This window comes from Nycticebus coucang, chromosome 12 (genome assembly GCF_027406575.1).
Source record: "Nycticebus coucang isolate mNycCou1 chromosome 12, mNycCou1.pri, whole genome shotgun sequence".
Classification (NCBI taxonomy): Eukaryota; Metazoa; Chordata; class Mammalia; order Primates; family Lorisidae; genus Nycticebus; species Nycticebus coucang.
In genome coordinates, this window is record NC_069791.1 from 25276909 (window position 1) to 25301260 (window position 24352).

Consider the following 24352-nt stretch of genomic DNA (forward strand, 5'->3'; position numbering starts at 1 on the left):
ACACTGGAACCAGGAGAAGAAATGTCATCATCAAGTCACTTTAGAGTTAGCAGAACATTTTACACATGACCTCATTTGCCAGCTATCTACATAATGCTCTTGACCTCATCTGCTCCATTTTAATAGGAAATTGTCTGCTTTAAAAGCCAAGTAACAGTCCCCTTCTTTCCCATCTGCCTATTCACAATGTCACCTCCTCTGATTCCTGACACACCATATATTTTAGTGAGTCCTATTAGCTATCTTCCCCCCACGAGTTTAAACTCCATGAGCCTGGGATTTCTACCTAAACAATGTATCCCAAGTACCAGGGCATTATCTAGCACATAACGGGAGCTCAATAAAATTGATTGATTAATTAAATGGGGGAAACATCACACAAGATGTTTGAGTCTTGGTCTTGGAATCTCCAAGCTCCAAGACCCAAGCTCTTCTGGCTGGCAATCAAGTTATTTTTCTTAAAAAAAAAAAAGAACTCGGTACACCCAATGTTCCTAAGTGTCTTTCAATAAGAAGTGGCCCAAGGAGGCTGGAGAACAAGCAGAACATCAGGACACTACAAGGGATCTGAGGACAATTTGACCAACAGGTGGCAAAGAACAAGTAAGGAACTAGAAAGAGCAGAGAACTGATTCTGAACAAAGACATCAAGGCTAATCCTGAATGTAACCAATCCTCAGATACCACAGTAAGAATTAGTCCAATCTCACAAAATCCTGGTTGTTCAGTTCACGTATCAAAGATTTCCAAGTGGTTGAGAATTACAGCACCAACACAATCCTTTGCAGTGGTTCTCAACCTTCCTAATACCACAATGTATTTTCATTGTTAAAAAGGGGTCACGACCCACAGGTTGAGAACCGCTGCTTTAGTGCCTCGTAGCTGTTTACCTCCAGCAAAAGCAACAAAGTCCAGTCCTCGTTTTCAGGACAGACATCCCTGCCCAGTCCTCTGCCTGCACAGTAAAAACTGGGAGATTTAAGAACAGCGATTCCTACTACAATCACTCCTCTGCTGATTCACTGTCCCCCAGAGCAACCTGTGTCTCTCAGGGCCCTGGCCACACCAAGCCTTCTATTTAAAGTGCCATCAGAGATATGGAATGACAAAAGAGGAAGAGAAAGGAGACAGGATTTTCCTCTTGATTTGACTTAAATGATGGTATAAAGAAATATAAATGAGGTAGTTTCTTTATTTCTTTCACTCTACCCAAGTTCTCTGATAACAGCTGGGGTTTACATAGTCTCTGTTTCAGACTTCCAGTGTTTTTCACCATTTTCACCCTCTAAAAATATCCCTGACGACTTGCCAAGTCTCAATGCCTTTATGATGAGTTTTCACCCAACATTGTCTGGCAGGATTTCCTGTGTATGGGGCAGGAATATCCAAGCAGCCTAAGCCATACTCTGAACCCTCACAACTCCTTCCAAAGATATATGAACTATCTTTCTCTTTTTAATTATCCAAAGCCATAAGATGTATAAGAATTACATGTAAAGAACCATTTTTTAAATAACTATAGTATAAAAATTTTATGATAAACAATTTTTCCAGATTTTAAAATGGTGAATATCTCTCCGCCCCATTACATGTCCAGAAAATTTTCCTAAGACAATCACAGGACCAGTGCATAGAGGAAAATAGGGGAAGAGAAGAGTGACTATTTTGTATTTATTATAGGTTTCCAAAAAAACCCTACTGCACACAGACTAAAAGCCCATCAATAAGAAATCAGTTAAGGCTTGGTGCCTGTAACTCAGTGGCTAGGGCACCAGCCACATAACACAGAGCTGGCAGGTTCGAATCCAGCCCAGGCCTACTGAAAAACAATGACAACTATAACCAAAAAAATAGCCGGGTATTGTGGAGGGCACCTGTAGTCCCAGCTATCTGGGAGGCCAAGGCAAGAAAATTGCTTAAGCCCAAGAGTTTGAGGTTGCTGTGAGTTGTGACGCCACAACACTCTACCAAGGATGACATAATGAGACTCCGTCTCAAAAAAAAAGAAATCAGTTAAATAATACATACATTGGAATCCTATACAGCTATTAAAAAAGATAATGTAAGATTACACATTTATTAACATGAAAAAGAAAAATATATAAAATTTCATTGGTGAGAGTTTAATATGATTTCATGTCTGCAAAAAATATTTTTGGAAATTGTATATGTGAGTACATACATAGAAGTCCAACAAACATACATTAAAATATTTTATTATTCATTTCTTATTCCTATAATCAATATATCCAAATGTCAGACATACATGTCTACATATTTTTCATATAATATATAGCTTCTATAATGAAAAACACAAAACGTGTTTCCTTTTATTTAAAAACATGGTCTACCACTTACCATTTTGTTCCAGGAGAGTGGACAGTGCATTTGCAGATGCCTGGAAGACTTCCTTGGATGAAGAATGCATGAGCATGGACAGCATCACCTCCCTGTGGGCCGGGAACCTGTCACAGAGGAAGAGGAATCCTTTTAATCACTAGCTCCAGGTCTCAGCTTCACCTCGTATTGCTAACAACAAATAAGGGCATATAAATCATCTTTTATGCCACTCCACTTAGAAGAGTAACTTATGCTTAAAGATAATTTAACATTTAAAATTGAGACTTAAATCCATTAAACATTAATAAAATAGTACTTCTCTGCTTCTTCAAATGCTGATAAGCAGTAGATATATGAAAAGATGCCAAGGGAAAATGATGTAAGGAAGGGAAGATAATGAAAACAAGAAAGGAAAAACAAACATTGTAAAGAAAGAGAGCATGTTCGTGGGAGGTTTTTTTTGTTTGTTTGTTTGTTTGTTTGTTTTGTTTTGGCTAATCAGGCCCAGGCGCATTTCTAACTCAATGCCCCTATCGTGTGTGTGTGTGTGTGTGTGTGTGTGTGTGTGTGTGTGTGTGTGTGTGTGTGTGTGTGTGGTGGTGGGGGGGGTAGGGGGCAGCGAGCTAACTACTGAGCTCAGGTACCCAGCTCCGAGTTTGTTTTAAAGATGATCAACATAGGCCAGGCGCAGTGGCTCACACCTGCAACCCTAGCACTCTGGGAGCCCTAGGTGGGTGGATTGTCTGAGCTCAGGAGATTGAGACCAGCCTAAGCAAGAGTGAGACCCTGTCTCTACTAAAAATAAAAACTAGCCAGGAGTGGCAGGCACCTATAGTCCCAGCTATTCAGGCTAAGGAGAGAGGATCCCTTGAGCCCAGGAGTTTGAGGTTGCTGTGAGCTATGATGTCATAGCACCCTACCCAGGGCAAGAGTGAGATTCTGTCTTTAAAAAAACAGTCTCGATGATAAATTTCATATAGCCATTTCAATCACAAAACCTGACAAAAAGCTATAAAGGAAGATGTACAACATAAATATTATTTTCTTTCTTTTAATAATATTTACTTTCGGGCGGCACCTGTGGCTCAAGGAGTAGGGCGCCGGTCCCATATGCCGGAGGTGGCGGGTTCAAACCCAGCCCCGGCCAAAAACCAAAAAAAAAAAAAAAAATAAAATAAAATAATATTTACTTTAAATGTCTACTGTGGATACTGAAGAAAAATGATGACAACTGCAACAAAAAAAATAGCTGAGAGTTGTGGTGAGCACCTGTAGTCCCAGCTACTGGGGAGGCTGAGGCAAGAGAATCACTTAAGCCCAAGAGTTTGAGGTTGCTGTGAGCTGTGACGCCACAGCACTCTACCAAGGGCAACACCTTGAGACTCTGACTCAAAAAAATAAAATTAAATTAAATTAAATTAAAAAATAAAATAAAATGTATGAACTGCAACGTGAATCTCCCTTACTCAATCTCTTTAAAAATTGCTCAACGTGGGAGTATGAGGATGCTGGTTTAACATTGCTTCCCAAAAAATGCCTGTTTTTTTCCAAAATTAAAATGTTCATAGCATGTGTGCCATTAATTCCCTTCTTATCAGAAGGGAATTATCACTGTACAAATAGGCTGTCAGGAATTTCAGATGTAAAATGTTACTATTTGAGTTTCCCAAATTTTAAAACCCAGAGCAAACAGCACAAGTACAAGCAGTTGCCATGGAGCACAAAAGCTCATGGATTGGAAACAAATCTGATATACACAAAACTCCTAGTACAGTTTGTATCTCTGGGAGAGAGTGTGGGTCTCATGATATTTGAATGGCACTCCTGTTGAAAGCCTCCTCGAGAGATAACAGCTTCCAATAACCCTCTCAAGAGAAGCCGGGTCAACACTGTCACATCAGGTTGGAACTCACCAAAGGAGGCTTTCTAAACAAATCTAATTCCTGATATTGAAAACCTGTTGGCTAGTCAAGGTGATAGAGAAGGCACAGATGGCTCTGCAGTTCTACCACCTGAGATAAATTAATAAGGCATTCTTAAACCATCAGCCAGAAAACGGAAAGATTCTTTCTCCATGATTCATACATTACGGAACAACTCTTGATTTCAAATCTCTCAGGAGTAACTCCCAAACATACTCCCTCTCCTAGGGAAGGCGATGAGATCAAAAGGCTGTGTCCCCACCACTATTTTGCAGCACACATTTAAAACACAAATGCCTGTATCAATAATATGTCTAATAATAAAAGTTAGGGTTAAATATTTTATTGGTATTGATGAAATATAGAACTGAAATTTTCTATTGTATAAAATCAAAACTACTGACTGGCCATCTTCATCTCCAATCTTCTCATGTAAACTATTTTGGTACATAAGGAGATTGTTCAGCGCCCAGCACGCGGCCTCCTGAATTAGGAGAGGAAAAAAAGAAAGCAGTTAAAATATAAACTATTAGAAAACATAATTCTTTTTTTTTTTTTTTAATGCAGTTTTGGCTGGGGCTGGATTTGAACCTGCCACCTCCGGCATATGGGGCTGGCGCCCTACCCCTCTAAGCCACAGGCGCCACCCAGAAAACCTAATTTTTAATCACTCATATTTGTGAGAGTCCAACCTGCACGTGTTTGTTCTTCCTATGCCACGTCAATGCTTTGTAACAGGCTTCTAGCCAGAACAATTTCTGCTCTTCCTCTTCATCATCATTCTGCGTATGTTCATTCTTTTCCTCTAAGTCTTGATTTAAGAAAATGGTCTCAGCTTGAAAAAAATTAGAAAATAAATATAAATAACACAAATATACATAATTCACTCCTGATTTGAACGCCCAGCTAGAAGTCCATATTTTGAAGTGTTATCAACAGATGAAGTGTTCTTTAGTAGCAGCCTTGATTAATTATAAAGACAATTTTTAATATATTAAACACCCCATGATGCTACTGTCCTAGGTAGACAAATGATGTAATAAGGAAGAAGGTACAAAGAAACAAACAAACAACAACAACAACAAAAAAAAACCTTGACAGACTAGAGGAGGAATTAGCCAGGCATGGAAGCAGACCCCTCTCGTCTGAGCTAACCCAGGGGCGAGGAAGATGGTTTGAGCCCAGGAATTTAAGCGATCGGGCCACTGCACTCTAGCCTAGCACTCCTACTGAAAACAAAACGCTGTCTCTAAAAATAAAAACAAACAAACAGATAAATAAATAAGTAAAAAATAAAACAAACTAGAAGAAGTTTATTTGAAAAGATTGGCTGCCTAATGACACAGCTAAATCAAGAATTTTGTAATGTAAAACCCTGCATGAACTGAGATGTTAGTCCCCTTGAGAATATTCTCCACTGGAAAATAAATTCCATTGGGACAAAAAAGGCATTTTGTGCTTCCTTATCTGCATATGATTCTCTTGCTATAATGTTAATATTTCACATCCAATGCACGGGGTGAGAATTCCTTTTTTTGTAAAGTTACTTACTGAGGAGTGCTAAACAGGTGAGTGCTGAGATTTGTAAGGCTGCATTTTTTGGATACTGCTGCACGGCTTTCACCACGAATTCATGTACCTCGTTCAATACCAGGATATTAAAAAAATTACCTAAGAGTTAAGGGAAACATTAGCTGAATTCTCATCCATGGAACTTATGTTACAGTATTTAAATCAGTAATGTTGAATTTAAATCAACAATTTTGAATGGTGATAAAAATTTTAATTATATTAAAACATATGTTTACTTGAATGAAAATAGTTTAATATAACCGAGTAAAGTTTTGAAAAGTTATGCTATCATTTAATTACCTTACTCAGACAATGGAAGTGACTGAGCAAAGTGGACTGAGCATAGGAACTATAATGTTCATTGTATAAAATTACTTAAGTTTTTGCCTTCTAAAAGATGCAAGTCTTAAATCCAATCTTTTAGAAAATTTGTCAAATATTTAAATTCTTTCTTGCACTTAAAGGAACACTGTTCAGAAAATGCATTCCTGCACTTATCACTGTTTGATCTTGTTCATGACGATAATAAAAAAAAAAAATAAAGATCACTTTACAACCTCCCACCCTAGGAAGAAGTCTCATACCCTTTTACAGCCACTTTTCTGATGATTAATATGATACCCAAAAATCCAAATCCTTATGGGAAAAGAACTTATAAGTGATATTTCAGAAATATGTGCCTCCTTCCAGTGAGCTCATTTGTAACTCACTAAGTCACCTGGTTTCCTTCCAAAAGTAAGAAAAAAAGAAACTCTTATTTATCTATTATATAAGTATTAATAGATGATCTCTGAACACAAAACCAGAAATGGAAAAGATTCACAAATCAAAAGGCCATTTAGACAGACGCAGTCCTCTCTCATCAACACATTCCTGTGTTCTAGTCGCTTCCACCAAACAGACATTCTCCCCAGCCCTTAGTGACTATTGGGAGAGTCATTTCAAAAAGATTCTCTTCTGCTTTCACCAAGCTTGTTTACACTCAGCTTGTGTCCACCACCGTCTTTTCCATACTATTATTCCCATGCCTCTGCCACTGACCAAATGTGTGGTTTGGGGCCAAAAAACAGCAAGACCAGTTTTATGTTCAGACAACATGTATGAAAATACATATTAAATTTTATTAAGCTCTTAAATGCATTAATTTCATAATTAGGCTACATAATTTGACAAAATGTTAAATATTTATTTACTGACTTTGGGTTTTAATTGTGAAGAAGTTAAAAGTTTCATTCAGCTTCTTTTCAAACAATAACAGAGACAATAAATTCTCTGTTCATTAAATGGAATAAATAATAATCTGGTAAGAGATAAAAGAGAGAACAAAAGCAGCCTTATCTGAAGATCAATCTGATGGCTTTATGTTTTCCATAGGAAGTTATAAAAATTCATAAATTACATGTGACATATCTCCATGATATGTCATTTAATTTCAATAGTGTAATATCAAGCACCTTTAATGTTCCATTATAGACCTACTTGGTAGTCAAGTAGGATATCCCTAATCACAAAAACAAAGCCACTTCTTCCTCTGGCTCATTTCAAAGGATTAAGATGAGCTCATATTTCTAATGTAACTTGTATAAGTTGTAACTTGTCTATGATTAAGCTGTAAAACACGAAACAGAACTACATAATAGAATGTTCTCTAAAAGCTAGATTTCAGAAATCAACATTTGAATTAATTTAAAATGTTCTCAGATAACAACCAGTTTATAAAACTGCATCCTTCTTCATGAAAGGTAACAAGTGAAGTCTCACCTGATAACAAAATAAACTAGTAAATAGCTACTTACATTTTAGAAGGAATGCTTTGTTTTGTTTAGGCATGCAAAAATCTAAGCTGTTGGCCTTTCCTATGGAAGGCGATGAGATCAAAATGCTCTATCCCCACCATTTTGCAGCACACATTTAAAACACAAATAACTAAGAAAACGCCACGAAAGCTATGTTAACTAGTGTGATGAAAATGTGTCAAACGGTCTATGAACCAAGTGTATGGTGCCCCATGATCATACTAATGTGCACAGCTATGATTTAATAAAAAAATAAATAAATAAAAAAGTAAAAAAAAAATCTCATTTATTTGGTTCTGTTAAAAAAAATAAAAAAATAAAACACAAATGTTTTATCCTCCCCTTCTCCCCATTTAAATGTAGTGTTTTTCTCTTATGTGGCAGTATAGCGGTTCAATTATTGGTTTCACTTTAGTATTGAGTCCATTGGATACTTTTCCATTCTTGCAATATGTTACTAAGGAGGATGTTCTCTAAATCTGTCCAGGTAAGTACAAAAGATGTAGAATCTGATTTCACCCCTTCCTGACTACATGATCTTGGATAAGACACAAAGAGTTGCTGAACCACAGGTCTTCATCCATAAATGTGGCGATAATAACAATATCCCATCTCTCAGGATTATTTCATGGATCAAGAAAATATTATACAGGTATATATGCAACTACTTTGGAAATTATGAAAGAAATATGAAAACATTAAAACATCATTATCAGATGTGTATCTCAGTTTTAATATAATAACCTTTAATAAATGCTTATCAAGGAAAGAAATAAATTGAAATTATGCATGTAAAACAGAATCCAATATTTAAAAAATTCATTTTAACTGAAGCTAGTTTTACTAATGGTAAAATCAATTTCCAGATTACATAAGGGATATAGTCATGATTCTAGAATTGAAAGTATACACTGCTACATGAAACCCCAAGGTGTGTGTGTGGAAAGTTAAGGGGGTAAGTTCAGCAGGCAGTCAGTTGTAATAGGACCTATGAGCTGAAGAGATGGACATGACAGAAGAGCAGCCTGGGGGAAAGCCTGAATTCTCGTACTGTAAACAACAGACTAGCCTCAGACCTTCTCCAAGGTAGATAGTGCAACAGCAGTCTCCCACATTAATCCTAGAGCTTAACAACATACTAAAATATTTCCACATCAGTCCTGTATTCTGGCACCTGGCAGACATCTCCGGAGGACAATCTGGAATTTGGGTCCTTAGGATGCTCAGATATTAAGCTCAACCAAAGAGAAACTCACCAGCAAATGAGAAAACAACCCCCCGTGATTGAGGGGCAGTCATCAGAGAAGCAGTGTGATCAGATTTCTGAGAACATCATATATTATTATCGGATACAGAGCTCAAAATAGCTATGGTTTAATGATTAAAGAAACAAAAGAATTTTAACAGGAAAGGGGACAAGAGACCAAAAAATAAGAGTAAATAAGAGTCAGTCAAAATTTATCTGGTAGATATAAAAATTTTAAAAAGCAGATTTTTAGAAATGTTTTTAAAAATCTAATAAGTAATAAGTTTGAATTTATCACAAGAGTATAAGGTGGCTTGGTGTTAGAAAATCTATAGATGTAATTCTCATATTTTCAAAATAATAGGAAAAAGAGCAAATGATCTTCATATATTTTTAAGCATCTGATAAAGTTCAATACTCATCTTTTTTTAATTTAAAAAGCCCACATGTAAAAATAAAACAAAAAACAGAAGCAAATGTCTTAACAAAATTTTTAAGTTTCTTAAATCCTTAAAACAAGCATTATTCTAAACAAGAGAATATTAAAAGCTTTTTAAGAACAAGAGAGGGAGGTAAGAGAGGGAGGTGAAGGAGGGGGGAGGATGGGCGGAGGGAGGGTGATTGGTGGGACTACACCTGCAGTGCATCTTACAAGGGTACATGTGAAACTTAGTAAATGTAGAATATAAATTTCTTACTTAACACAATAAGTAAGAAAATGCCAGGAAGGCTATGTTAAGCAGTGTGATGAAAATTGTCTTTTTTTTTTTTTTGTAGAGACAGAGTCTCACTGTACCACCCTCGGGTAGAGTGCTGTGGTGTCACACGGCTCACAGCAACCTCCAACTCTTGGGCTTACGCGATTCTCTTGCCTCAGCCTCCTGAGCAGCTGGGACTACAGGCGCCTGCCACAACGCCCGGCTATTTTTTTGTTGTTGTTGTTGTTGTTGCAGTTTGGCCGGGGCTGGGTTTGAACCCGCCACCCTCGGCATATGGGGCTGGCACCCTACTCACTGAGCCACAGGTGAAAATTGTCAAACAGTCTATAAAACCAGTGTATGGTGCCCCATGATCGCATTAATGTACACAGCTATGATTTAATAATTAAAAAAAACCTTAAAAACAAACGAACAAACAAAAAAAGAATAAGAGAAGGAGCTGGGCGCAGTAGCTCATGCCTATAATCCTAGCTAGCACCTTGGGAGGCCAAGGCAGGTGGATGGCTTGAACTGAGCAGCCTGAGCAAGAGTCAAAACCCATCTCTACTAAAAAGAGAAAAATTAACTGAGCGTTATGGCAGGTGCCTATAGTTCCAGCTACTCGGGAGGCTGAGGCAAGAGGATTACTTGAACCCAAGGAGTTTGAAGTTGCCATGACCTAAGGCTGACACCATGGCACTCTAGCCTGGGGCCACAGAGTGAGACTCTGTCTGAAAAACAAAACCCCAAAAACTCAACTATAGAATTAGCTTTACAAAAAATGAGATTAAGATATACTTCCTTTACATTAATGCACATCCATTTTTGCCACCCCCTTTAAAATTCCATATAAGCACGGCAGAAAAATTTGTTACTTTACAATTGTTTTATCCAAGGTCTGTCACTATGCTACTTATATTATCAACATGCAACTACATAAGTAAATAGGTTACATATACTGACATCACATAGATTGTGATAATAAATTAACCAAGAATCACACTCACCTAACGTGAGCCTGTGGAGCAAGCAGCAACTCACTTCTTGAATTTTTTCACTGACAGGGAATGCTTTCATGGCTTCCACCACAATATTGTAACACCTGACATTGCCACTCATGAGGACTTCAACGTTATTACCTAAATTTAAAGAAGTCATAATTATTAATAAGGTAATAATTTTCTCTTTTTAAATATTTATGCAAAGCATCGTATGTAGATTGTAAATACATGGCAGCATAATGAAGACATTTCCAAACTGAAATATCATGTTCTGCCACATAGCTACTGAAAACACTGTGCTGTTGATTGATGACATAATGAGTTGTAGGATTCATCGTTAACATTAAGGACAAAAATGTTTTATTCCTGTCTCTTGGCTTGAAAACCTAAAACCCAAAAAGGGAGAATTCAGTGTGTTTTTATAATAGGTAGGTCTAAGACTGTGATGTCTTGGCCGTCGTTTGCAAATAAATGAATTTGGGGGCCTGTTTGCTAGTGAGATCCTATCCCACTGGATAATGGCTTTTGCATTGTTTGTTTTCCTGAGACCAACAGCAGGAAAATCAAGGTTATGTCAGATAACAGAACAGTTAAAATCAGTGATGATCTATTTCCTTCATTCCAAAAGAGCAACCAGTGTACAGGCAGGAAAATCATGCTTCCTGAAGGCTCCAAGATAGATGGGTGGAAAGATAGGAGAAAGAAAAAAGAGAGGCGTAGTATTAAAATACATGACTCAGGGGACACGTATTAGATGAAACAGAGAAGAAGGAGAGGATCCACCGGGAAAAGCAATTAATAAAAAGAGGGAGTTGTGCATCTAGGTGGAGAAAACACAAATCAGGGGAAAATCTCAGGGTGAAATGTTAACTAGTCTGTCAAAAAAAAAAAAAAGCTGTTGCAAAATGTTTTACTTTCTTTTTCAACACAGCCAAAACTATTTTTCCAAAAATATACTTTAATTTTTTAATCATATTTTGAAACATTAAATACAGAAAAATTTCTAATAATGAAAGAAAATGGCCTCTTAAAGCAATTACTTAGCCTTAAATCAACAGACTTCTTTATTTGCCCTAAGCTGGAAAAGCAAATGCCTTTCAGTTAGAATTGGGGCTGAACACTCTTGATTTCCTGTATTTTTCCTCAGCCACTACATTCTTCGACCTTTGTATGAATCAACACATTATAACTGGAGTTATGACACATGTGGGTGGAAAACAATGGATTCTAAATACAGCCAGCCCAAAATAAATAAATAAGTGAATAAATATGGTCAAGGAAAAGTATAATGAAAAATATATTAAGTTTGCGGGCAATGATGACTCAGAAAATTGTGAAAGTATGGCCTTTCTCTATTATTAGCGTTCACTTTCAAGTGTTTAATTTCCTGCAGAGAAGCAAACATGGTGATTTTATAGACATCGCAAGGAAAAGGCATTTTTTCTCAAGGGCTTTGGGTTTTTATCCTGCCCACATTGAAGTTTCACATCTTCAGAATGCCATACTGATTTCCATATCTGAAACCGTCTATGCACATTATACTACTTACATAGCATACGACATACACATAAAATATATATAGTGTGACAATGCCGTCGAAGACTTTAGAGCTCTTGTTACACACCAGTACTATTTGACAATGTTCACAGTTAATTAATCAAATCCTCAAAACTTTGCATGGGGGAGGAGGAAAATATTGCTAGATAAATGCACATGTATATCCTGGACAAACCCACAGAGGTAATGCAGGAAATACGAAATGTCAACGGGCACTTAGAAAACAGCACAGAATTGGAGGCATTATTTCAGCCCCTTAGCAATGATTGGTAGCACAGACAATACATCGCTTTCTTCTGATGTGTGTTCTTCTGTGGAAAAAATGGCTAGATGTCAAAGCATCAGTAAAATGCTATTCAGGAATCACAATAAAGTTCCCACTGGACCCTTGGTGACCTCTACTTGTGTCTCCAGCCTTGCCCACTGCCTCTTTCCAAGCTCTCCCCTGCCTCTGTCAATGAAACTCAGCAGATGTCCAGGGATACACATGCACGTATGTACACACGCACACACGTCTGCACGCACAAACCCATACTCTACTGAGCTATTGTTACTTCCTTGAATGCTCTACACTCTTTCTTGCTCCGTCCTTCCACCCTTAGCGTGCCCACTGCCTGGACACGTAGCCTGCATTTCCCCTTCACCTCGTACCTCCCCACACACAAAACTTTCCTCATCTGGATCAGTTCCCCTTAGGGTGGGGACTTCCGCCACTACCCACCATGTACACTGTAATCACCTCTGTACTTACCTGTCTCCTCCACTGTACTATGAACTCTGAATAGGCAAAGAGTAGATTCATATTTCCCACTATTGTTTCCCCAGCACAAAGCCTAGCGCCAGCTGCAATTCAGTCTCCATAAGAATAAGTTAACTAAGTGAATAAATGAATGGGATTTAGCATTCACAAGTTTCTAAATAACAAACATATGTTTAAAATACTCTTGGAAGATATAATTTTTCACATACAGAAAAAGAAATCATGTATCAAGGCTACTTACAAGGAATGGCGAGCGAATGTAAACAGTGAAGTACATGAAGGACAATTTCCTCTTCATCCTTGAAATTTTGTAATGCACTCAATAATACCTGGTAATCTTTGTTCTCAACAAAGTCAGTCAGTTGCTCCTCCGAAACTAAAAAATGAAAGACAAAAATACTGAAGTTTAAAGGCGACACCAAAGTTTGCTCAAAGAATATAATATTCGTGATAGTTGTATTGGACACACCAAATATAATACACATTCATAAAAATACATTCCTAGAAAGTCAGCTCTTCCCAGGAAGTTTATAATGGGAAAACAAACTAGTGAGATGAAATAATTTTATTTTTACCTAAATGACTCCATGTTTTGAAACATAAGAGGGTTAGTCACCAGTTGTCAGAAAAACAAAATTATTGACAATTTCTTTGGGAAAATTCTAGAGAAAACCAACCAGAAACTAAAAAGATGGCCTACTGGAAGTGAACGCATTGCAGGGCATCCAAGGGAGGAGTTGATGGTCAACTGTCAAAGGGGCAGCTCACTGTCAGGTCAAGGGCTGTGAACTTGAGCAAATGGCAAGTCATTAGACTTTGAAATACTACCTTAATGGTTTTCTATCAGAGAGTAAAATTTTTCATTAATTTTCATAATTAAAGTCTTTTGATCAAGCCTGGGAGTTACTTCTGGAGTCATTTTATTAGGCAAGAATCTCTACAGCATGTGTAAAGTCCAGGCTTGGTGGCTCACACCTGTACTGTAATCCTGCCACTTTGTGAGGCTGAGGGTGGAAGGATCACTTGAGCCTCATAGTTCAAAACCATCCTGGACAGTAGTGAGACCCTGTCTCTATAAAAGAATTAAAAATTTGCCAGGCATGGTGGAATGAGCCTACAGTTCCAGCTACTGGGGAGGCTGAGATGGGAGGATCTGTTAAGCCTAGCAACGCGAGGCTTGAGTGAGCTATGGTGACACCACCTCACTCTAGCCCAGGCAATGGAGAAAGACTGTCTCAAAAACACAAAACAAAATGTATAAAAATACAGTTTATCTGAGAATGGCACCCAAAAAATCTTAGAAAATGCAACACTCTTTGTGATTTACATTAATTTTTTTTCAATTTTATGCCAGTGCTGCCCTATAACATAATGCAAAATTGGTTAAGTTCTTCTTATAAATGAAGGGTATCATAAACTTCCTCATTTTATATAGCTGTTTCCACAGTGTATTTTCAAATTTTGAAAATTAACTTTAGAGTTGGCCCTGAGTCTTTGATAACTGATACTCCTGGAAAAGTCAGAAATTGTCCTACTTTAAATTTATAATACTCAGCAGTAATGAACTTCCTCTTGAGTTAAGTTCTACTTCTGAACATGCCCTGGTCCATCTCCATGTGTCCTGGATGGACCCAACAATGCTGGTGAGAAAATATTGTTAGCCCTTCTTCCATGAATAAGACCGTGTCCCTGAATTGCAACACAGAAGGTTACAGGGCCTGCAAGACAATAAAACTTCCAACTTTATCATGCTCAATTCTTATCAAGAGCTTAGTTGCAAGATATAAATAACATTTATAGATGATAACCCAAAGGACGTGAAGTTCCTCCATTCCTCACTCACAGGGAAGTTTCTTTCTCTCTGTCAAGTCTAATCAGCAAAGAGCTAGGTACCAGGTCTGTGCTGTTCTGACTCTCTTGACAGAGCCACTGTCTCCAAAATATACTTTATATTCCTTACAGAATGTGGGTGCTGGATCATTTCATCAGGGGAAATCCATGGGAAGATTTTCTCAGGTCTCCCGTGTGACCACCTGCTTCTCCTGAGTAACAGTTTATTTTACCTTAAGGTTTGTAACCAATGTTTACTTCTTCTTTGCCAGATAAGAAGCAAAGAGCCAAATTTTGGGCCCATCCCTTTGCAAAAAATACACAGGAGTTTAAGTCAATAGTAAACATAACCCTTCATCCATTTTCTCATCGATTTTTTCTATGTACCATAATTATATGTAAACTGTTTAAAGTCCTTCTGGAATAAGACAGGTAATTAAATGGTATTAGGGGATCTATTACATTCCTAGAACTGCCAGAAATTAGAGTTGGAAACCGATACTGACACAGGGCCACATGAATCATTCTTACCCTAAATCCTAGCACTGTTAGTTCCCATAATGATACAAAAGAGGCTCTCTGCCCCAGCTGGTGCCTCACACCTGTAATCCTAGCACTCTGAGAGGCTGAAGAGGGAGGACTGCTTGAGCTCAGGAGCCAAAGCTGAGCCTGAGCAAGAGCGAGACCCCCATCTCAACTAAAAATAGAAAAATTAGCCAGGAGTTGTGGTGGGCACCTGTAGTGCCATCTCCTTGGGAGGCTGACACAGGAGGATTGCTTGAACCCAGGAGTTTGAGGTTGTTGTGAGCTACCCTGATGCCACGGCACTCTAGCCCAGGTGACAAAGTGAGACTCTGTTTCAAAAAACAAAACGAAGGAAAAAAAAGTCGAGGACTCTCAAAAAATGGTGATAACTGAATTGCTACGTGCCTCAGGCAGGTTGTTCATTTCACCTGCTCTGACCCGTTTCTTTATCCAGCCAGCAGAAAGACTAAACAAAGGTTCTGCCCAACTCTAAAATTACATGCTAATCTCTGTCATCAATGTCAGAGGCACATTATGAAATGCATGTCTTTTTCCTAAGGGATACTTTGTAAGCCTCCTGGTTCTCCACGCAGAGGCTGTAACAATTTCTAAAATCTCTGGTGATGACTCAACATCATAAACCCAAATGTAACCTGTACTTGACTTCACAGTTTTAATTTTTCTTTCATAACACCCACAGAACCAGTTTTCAAAGTAAACCTTATGACTCGTGAAGGAATAGAAGAAAATCTACTCCAACTGCATGATTTAAAACCCATGAATGAAATTCACCACCAAAACTATTAATATTTCTGGATTTACTTACCTTTGACAGACAACTCCCACTTCTCAATAAATAATACAATCTTAGAAACCTTCTTCTTATCACAGTTATATTCTACTTTTCCCATTATAAGCCCTTTTTTCTTATATGTACCCTTAAATGTTGAAATAATGAATTCAACATTTTTAAATACCTCTTTCAAAGAGCACATGTAATGCTTTGCATCCAAGTTTCTGGATTTCGTCATTGGTTGAAAATGTATTCATGGCATCAAAAATTAACAAGAAGACATCACTTTCTTCATCCAAGATCAGCAAAGTGATTTTACCTATTTAGAAGAGAATAATATGTCCTAAGTAAATAGCTGCTTTAACACTAAATATGTTAAGTTTTACACTACAAATAGTTGGTAGACTTTCCTTTTTGAAAAACCATTTGATTGCTCCAGATGTTAGCGTTATCAAGCTCTGGAGTCTTTCTAAGTGAGATAAATTCCCAGTTCATTTTACTCTAATTTTATGATTTCCAGTCAACACTTCTAGCCTAGACTTCACTAGAAACTTCTCAAATATATTTCTATCTGCCTCTTAGACAACACCATCTGGATATTCTCTTCTCATTCTCTGCTCAAACGAGGAATCAACTCATTACCAAGTCCTCCAAGTGTATTTCCTAAATATGTTGAACACCCCCTTTTAAACATCCCAGGGATCTAGGGTGCACGCTCCTTATGAGAATCCAATGCCTGATGATCAGAAGTGGAGATGTAAAGCATTTGAATCATCCCCAAACCACCCAACCCTCATCCTGGTCCATGGAAAAATTGTCATCCATGAAACTGGCTTGGGGTGCCACAAAGGCTGGGTACTGCTTGCCTAGGGCCTTCTCACATGCCTAAGCATGACAGACAAGGCCCTTCACAAAACAAACTTCAGTCCATGCATCTTATCAACCCTGTGAACTTCAGTCCAGACATCTTATCAGCCCACAAACTTTTTGCACTGCAAACATGCTAAACTCTTTGCTCATCACTAAACCTTTTCTTTGACAGCCCTTTGCACTGGCACTCCCTACATGAAATACTCCTGGCTTTTCCTACACAAAACATAAATTCAAGAAATAACACAAATAGTACCTATTTTGTCAATAAATATAATAGTACTGGAATAGGAGTGGTAGTACTGTGGCAGGAGGCACTTTGATAGCACATGTCAGACCCCGATTTGGCACTTTACCATCGCACATTTGGTCCCCACCATAACCCCATGAGGGAAGATCAAACTTCATCCGAGAGAAAACTGAGGCCGAAAAGGTTGAGCAACTCAAGTGACTTTGCCTGAAGTCCAGCAGCTCGTAAGAGGCAGAGCTGGACATAAATGTAGACGGTTCATGTTGATGCGTTGAACTCCTACAGCTGAGTTTAGTGACTCTTCCTACCTATGGTAGGTTTCTTCATATCTGTGATGATACATTTTTGGTAAAATTGCAATTATTTCTAATGTTTGTATCTGTCTGCTTATGCTATTCCAATTCAGTATCGCTAACCACATGTGAATATTTAAACTCAAAATCCCATTAATTAAAAAGTAAATAAATTTAAAATTCATTTTCTCACATTTCAAATGTTCAGTAGTCACATACAACTATAAGCTGTTTGTATTGGATGACACAAACAGAGAACATTTCCATCACTGCAAAAAGTTATATGAGAGAGCAATGCCGGAAAGTGAACATCTAAACTGTAGGAGGGTTGCCTCATCTGTTTTAAAATTTTTTTTCTTTTTCTTCTCTTTCTCTTTTTTTGTTTTTCTTTTTTCAAAGACAAAGTGTTATTCTGTCACCCAGACTGGAGTGCAGTGGCACAATCGAACCTCACAGTCACCTCAAATTCCTGGGTCCAAGCAATTCTCCTGCCTCAGTGCCTCCCAGTAGCTAAGACTACAGGCACCCACCACACCTGGCTAATTTTTTATATTATTATTATTATTTTTTTTTTTGTAGAGTCTTGTTATATTGCCCAAGCTGGTCTCAACCTCCTGGGCTCAAGCAATCCTCCTGCTTCAGCATCCCAAATTCCTGGGCTTCAAGGTGTGAGCTGCACTTCCCAGCCAGTTATCTTAGAATTCTCCAGCACCCAACACAATAAATAGTAAGTGCCCAAGAAACTATGAAATCAACCAATTAATAGCCAGACTATAAAAATGATTCACCAATTAATCTCTAGGTCTCTGAACTTTAAACACATATAAAACTTCCCAAATAGCTCAATATTCTGAATGCCACATGGGAGAAATTACATTAACTCGTCATTTCAAAACACATATCATGCTCCCTAACTACCAGGATTCATAGATTTCAGTGGTGGGGGATTTTTCAGATTTATAAACCCTCGACTTCCTGTCTATTGCCAAATGGAGAATGAAACAAACAGAAAAGTGCCTCCCGGGGATGAGAGTAAATAAATCATGGTTGAGATCAGTTAGTGCATTCAATACAGGAATAGAAGGTGGAGGTGAAACGCCAGCTGCCTTTGGGTCTTCCCTGTCTTTCTGACTTCATACCTGGTCTTCACTCTCTTCCTTTTTCTTGTTCAGGGTTTTTATCACTTAGTAGGTCTGAGGACGGCTGATGAGATCATTTAAACCTTCCTACCCACACGTCCAGGCTCTCTCCTATTATGTTCTGCACCCACACTTCTTCTATCCAAAATGCCCTCCCTTCTGAAGAAGGAAACTCTTTCAGGTCTTCAAACTTAGCTCCTCTGTAAGTAGCCCTTGGTTTCAAAACCTTACATAACAGCGGGCATCCCTCACAGCAATGACCACAACTATTACATATATCCAGATTTTTTTGTTCTCCGGTCCTCTGTGCTCTGGGAAAAGTTTTCTTGGGCAAAGAGGCAGACATGAGGAATCAGACTCTGGTTCTACCACTTAGCAGCCAGGGCAATTGATCTTCTTCAGTGCTTCTCCACTAGAAGACGGAGGTGACCATCCCTATCTCAGGGCATGTTCTGAGATTTCTGTGTTAAAAGGCATATGAAGCATTTTACGTGTGAAACTTGGCATCTAGCAAGCACTCAAAGTAAAGCTATACATTTAAAAAATATTACTAAAAAAATTTAAAAATAAAAATATTACTACTAGGGCATACCTTAGAACACAGGTGTATAACACAGAAAGCACATTAAAAATATATACGGAAAAAAAGATAAAATAATGGCAAGGGCAAGATAGGCCACCAGCTAATGGGAAAGGGAGATTGGAGACCAGATTTGGGAGACAAACCAAGGGTGAGAAAGAGAGATGTGGGAGTAGCATACAAGGTAACATTTAAAACCAAGGTATTAAATAAGATTTTTCAGAGACAAAGTGTAGTAAAGTGAAAAGAGATAAGGAAAGAAGATGGAAACAAAAAGAATTTTGGAAATCTCTGATAAGTGTATTTAGGTTACATTTTGTTATGATCCTACAAAAAAATTAGAATACATTTCATATATGTCTTTTGTAAATGACACTCATTTTGATATGTATATGTATTACCTGAAGTTAGGAGGAGATCTAAGGCCTTCAGTCCAACTGTTGACAGGTTTATACTGGCATTATGAACTGTTAGCATTTTAAGAATCAGTCTGGAATTAAAAACAGAAATCAAGGTAAGTATGTAAGATTATACCAAGAGTTTTACTTATTTAGATATTAGTTTTTACTCATCTATATTTTTATTTGCCTCATTATATTTAATACCATATAGTGAAATTCACGTGTTTTTGTTCTTTCTACAAACTTGAGCCAGGCTTATAAAAATTAGTAAGGAATTTTAATTAGCTTTATTGTGATGAGTAATCCACAATGTATACAACCATACTTCAAAAAAGTTGGAGGAAAAAAAACAATGAAATTTAACGGGAACTATATTGAATCTAATTAGAAAAAGTGTTTCATATTTTCCACTAAATACTCAAATTCAATTATTAGCTATTTTCACTCAATTTCATATCCAAAATACCATGGAGTTATATACGTCAAGAAAGCAAACCCATTTTTTTATATGTGATATAAACTTATGAATTATACATGTTGATATATTAAAATACAGGGAGCTATCACAAAGACATTAGTTTGTGTATACAAATTAAGAATTCATTTAAATATTTCAATTACTGATTGCTAGTAATTTTGAAAGAGAAATTAATGAAATTGTACATTAAAAAATGAACCTAAGATGTCAGTCGTATTTACTTAGTTCAAAGTTATGAGATTTCAATCCCTATGTTACCAACTCCAAACTACATCCTTTAATCGATGTCTGCCCAGTGATGTCCGGGTTCACTCTGTTGGAGAAGACTGAGCTGGGGACAGTCGGAACTTCATCTAGGGTCAAGAAACTTGTCACTTAAACCTTTCCCACTATTCTTGACCTCATCACAAGAGAAGGAATTTCTTCTTTGGTATTGTAAGTCTTGGAGGAAAGGGGGAAGATGTTAAATATAGGGAAGTATGTTTTATAATAAATGTTTGCTGGGAATGATCTTATACACTCCACTGTGGATAGCAGCACGTCCATCTGGTTCACTATAGCATTGCTTCTGGCCTAGACCAGGGGCATAATAAACATCTGGTGAACAGAGGATGGATGAATGAATGAACAGACAAATGAGTAAGTGAATGAAACAATAAACCAAGGGACTTTCCCGCAGAAATGTTTATTTAATTTGAATTCTTGGTTCATACCAGAATATGACTAGATGAGTTGTCCAGCACCCCCTGAGGTTATATGTTAGCTAATCGGTGGAGATCTTGGAAATTTTCAGGCAAACAAAGGGACAAAGTTACAGTTCTTAATTACAGGCGTATTTTGGGCAGTTCCTCATTAAACAATATACACTTTAAAACTGACTCATAGAATTACAAAGATTAGTTTGGAGATGAGAACGTAGACTACTTATAAATTTGCTCTGTTCACAACATACCCTTGAAATGCTGAAAACTGAAGAAGAGCAACACATTCATCAAAGACAGAAAAACGTATAGGCATATAGACAGATATGTCCACTCGTGGGCAAATACTTAGCTCTAGTTTGTCTAAATTATAGCTATTGTTGATACTGATAAATACTACAAAGATGTACAATTTAGCTTTGCATAAACTATGTTTCTTACAAGCCGTATACCATTGGAAGCAAAAATTATTCATGATTTTCTTCCTTCCTTCTGGTAGAAAAAAGTCACATTAGGAATAAAAAAAAAAAGACTTAAAATTAATGACAGAAGATATTTTTTAAATGTCAAGAAACAAAGTTATCCAAAGAGAGTTTCCAGGAAATAATTTTTTTTTTTTTTTCAAGACAAAGTCTCACTCTGTCACCCTGGGTAGAGTGCCAGAGTGTCTTTGCTCACAGCAACCACAAACTCTTGGGCTCAAGAGATCCTCTTGCCTCAGCTTGCCTCAGTCCTTGCCTCTGTCATAGCTAGGACCACGGGTGTCCACCTTAAGGCTCAGGTAGTTTTTCTATTTTTCGTAGAGACAGGTCTTGCTCTGGCTTAGGCTGATCCTGAACTCCTGAGTTCAGATGATCCATCCACCTCAGCCTCTCAGAATGCTTGGATTACAGGCCCGAGCCAACCGTGCCTGGCCTGGAAAATGTTTTCTTAATTAATTATGGCTAAGGAAGTCATCTCATCTAAGAAGTCATTATGCTGCAAATTGCAAACACAAAGCTGGAAAATAGCTATCAAGATTTGGCTGCAGATGTACTGAAAGGTAATTTCCTCTCTTTTCTTCTGTTTGAAAGCCACAGTTTAAACTCACTAAACATGTATGTATGAATATACATAAGTGTACTATTTAAAGACAGTACAGCATAAACTTTTAAATTACCACTTAAACAACTAACTTTTTCAGTTCCCATATTTTTTAAGAACTAGTGGTTTGTATCAGTTCTACTATTAAACAGTAAAAACTCTTCTTGGTTTGAATTCATAGTCATCAGAAATCTACAACCTACTCTGTTGTATAATTATATTATCAAAATAGTAAGTCATGACATGCTACCTCAAAGGTTAGTTTTCTATTTCAACCTTCTGTGTTTTTTAAATGTAAATCATTGATTCAGGAAAACCATCTCTTGTTTTGTTGTCATTTCATTTTGGGTGCTTTTGTTTTTGAATTTGAGACAGAGTCTCACTCTGTTACCCAGGCTGGAGTGCAATGGCGTTGCACCATCATAACTCACTATAACCTTGAACTCCTGGGCTCAAGCGATCCTTCTGCCTCAGCCTCCTAAGTAGCTGGGACTACAAAAGCATGCTACCACACCCAGCTAATTTTTAACTTTCTGTAGAGATGAGGCCTTGAGATGCTGCTCTGGCTGTTTTCAAACACCTGGCCTCAACTAATCCTCTACCTTGTCTTTCTAAAGTGTTGGGAATACAGATGTGACTCACCTGTATTTTAAAGGCTGTGGCTGTGGCTCACCTGTATTTTAAAGAATTTTACCAGAGTGACCTTGGATTGTGGCTGTGACTGTGGCTCACCTGTATTTTAAAGAATTTTACCAGAGTGACCTTGGATTGTGAACATAATATCACAAGGGAAAAGGTCGTTATGTGTATAGATAAATATTCCATGCAGTTTTGTTTTTACATATCTGTGATACTTACTGGTGAACACCGAGAATTTCCCAATCATTTCCAATATCCTGGGGTCCCATTAAGTTTTGCATTGTACCAGGACAGATTTCTATTAATTTGCACAGAAGTGACCAACCCATCTGAAAGTAAGAAAGGAAAATATTCACCTTTTTTTAAAGGATGCTAATGGAACACGTTCAGTCAAACATGAATCTCTTCACTCTTAGTAAAATAGCTGACTGTATCATTTTTTAATAATTATTTTAAAACAAAATGACACCCTCAAGTGCTTACTGAGCAACAAAAACAAGCCATATACATGGAATACATCTTTTTCCAAAAATCCGGCTAGAAGGGCATCTGAAAAATATTATAATGCTTCTGAATGATGGAAGACACAGATATGCTTCAAGAACTGCAATGCTCAGATCTGAGGACTTTTTAAATTGTATCTACCCGACAGAATTTCTTCCAAGTATTTAGGATTTTGATCATAAGAAATAATGAAGCATCTTGGAATGGGGGATTGAAGGGAAGCTACAGATTTTAGTGGCAAAAACATAACTTATCTGGAATGACTACTTTCCAAGAAGTAGAGCTAAAATAGCAGCAGGAGAAATGGCATTGTCCAGTGATTGAATCTACATCTGTTACAAGAAAAAAAGAAAGGTCGCCATAATATAGAGAGGCAGTAGAGCTCCTCAATGGTCCCCTCTAGATTTCTCTAGAATGTCTAAATATGAACTGATATGGTCTAGAGATCATAGATGTCCCTACATTCTTTCACATTTCCAAATGAAATATGGACTTATTATGCATTTTCAGAATATCTCCACTCCATCTGTTTACACATAATGCCAACTCGGTTTTTTTACTCTGAAAGAAATTTGAGGTCTTGATTTCAAACTAGAGATTAAATTTAACCCACTCTTCCTACTCTATATTCCTGTCTAAATGTAAAAGACCTTCAGTTCTTTCTGTTACACTATAGAACTACACTTGATATGGTCAGGAAAAAAAATAGAAAATCCATATACAGTGTATGTAGCATCTAAAGAGTAATCGAAAGTTGGTATGAAGTGTGATAAATATAGATCCCAAAATAAGACTCACTTTGAGCTGGAATTACTCAGAGGAAGATATTATATGGAAGAGGCAGATTTCAAAAGAACTCTCCAAAACTGATGAGCAGAGAGGAAAGTAGGATGCTGTATGGGAAGGATACTGCTACAGGGGTGGAGGCTATTTTGGGGAAAGACTAGATGCATTAGTGGAGTTGAATGTTGCCAAGAGTTGAATGACAAGGTGGGAACTGTATATGCATCCAATAAAGAATAACAGCATATGTTTCTTAGTGGATTATATAATAATAAACAAGGGCTACTTCAAAAATATAAAAATGATCATGTAAGATCTCCTTACAATATCATTTCTCGATCTTTTCCAGATTAAACATGAATTGCTTTATTTTGTCATTACTTCCTTTTATGTAATTTCAAATTGCTTTAAAAGGCAGTGATTTCTGACAGCTATTTCTTCCTATACTATTTAAGTAGGACATCCTCCTCCATGTAAGCTGAACAGACGTTGATAATCCAGCTGTCATAGAAACCGACTATGTTTGTGCTTTTATAAAATAAATCAAGACTTTTTTTTCCCCAAGTATTTAAGAAAATAATATTCTGAACA

At 37.3% G+C, this 24352-nt stretch overlaps 1 protein-coding gene across 1 annotated transcript in view; it reads right to left on the reverse strand.

Moving 5' to 3' along the window:
• The window catches only part of LRRK2 (leucine rich repeat kinase 2), a 155047-nt gene that overhangs the window by 125747 nt on the left and 4948 nt on the right, over positions 1–24352 (reverse strand). The window contains exons 3-11 of the mRNA XM_053557282.1: positions 22694–22803; positions 19574–19662; positions 16225–16359; positions 13134–13268; positions 10582–10713; positions 5814–5933; positions 4955–5097; positions 4667–4746; positions 2359–2465 (exon numbers count right to left, since the gene is read on the reverse strand). Of these exons, the coding sequence (XP_053413257.1) occupies positions 2359–2465; positions 4667–4746; positions 4955–5097; positions 5814–5933; positions 10582–10713; positions 13134–13268; positions 16225–16359; positions 19574–19662; positions 22694–22803 (1051 nt within the window). The remainder of the gene's footprint in view (positions 1–2358; positions 2466–4666; positions 4747–4954; positions 5098–5813; positions 5934–10581; positions 10714–13133; positions 13269–16224; positions 16360–19573; positions 19663–22693; positions 22804–24352) is intronic.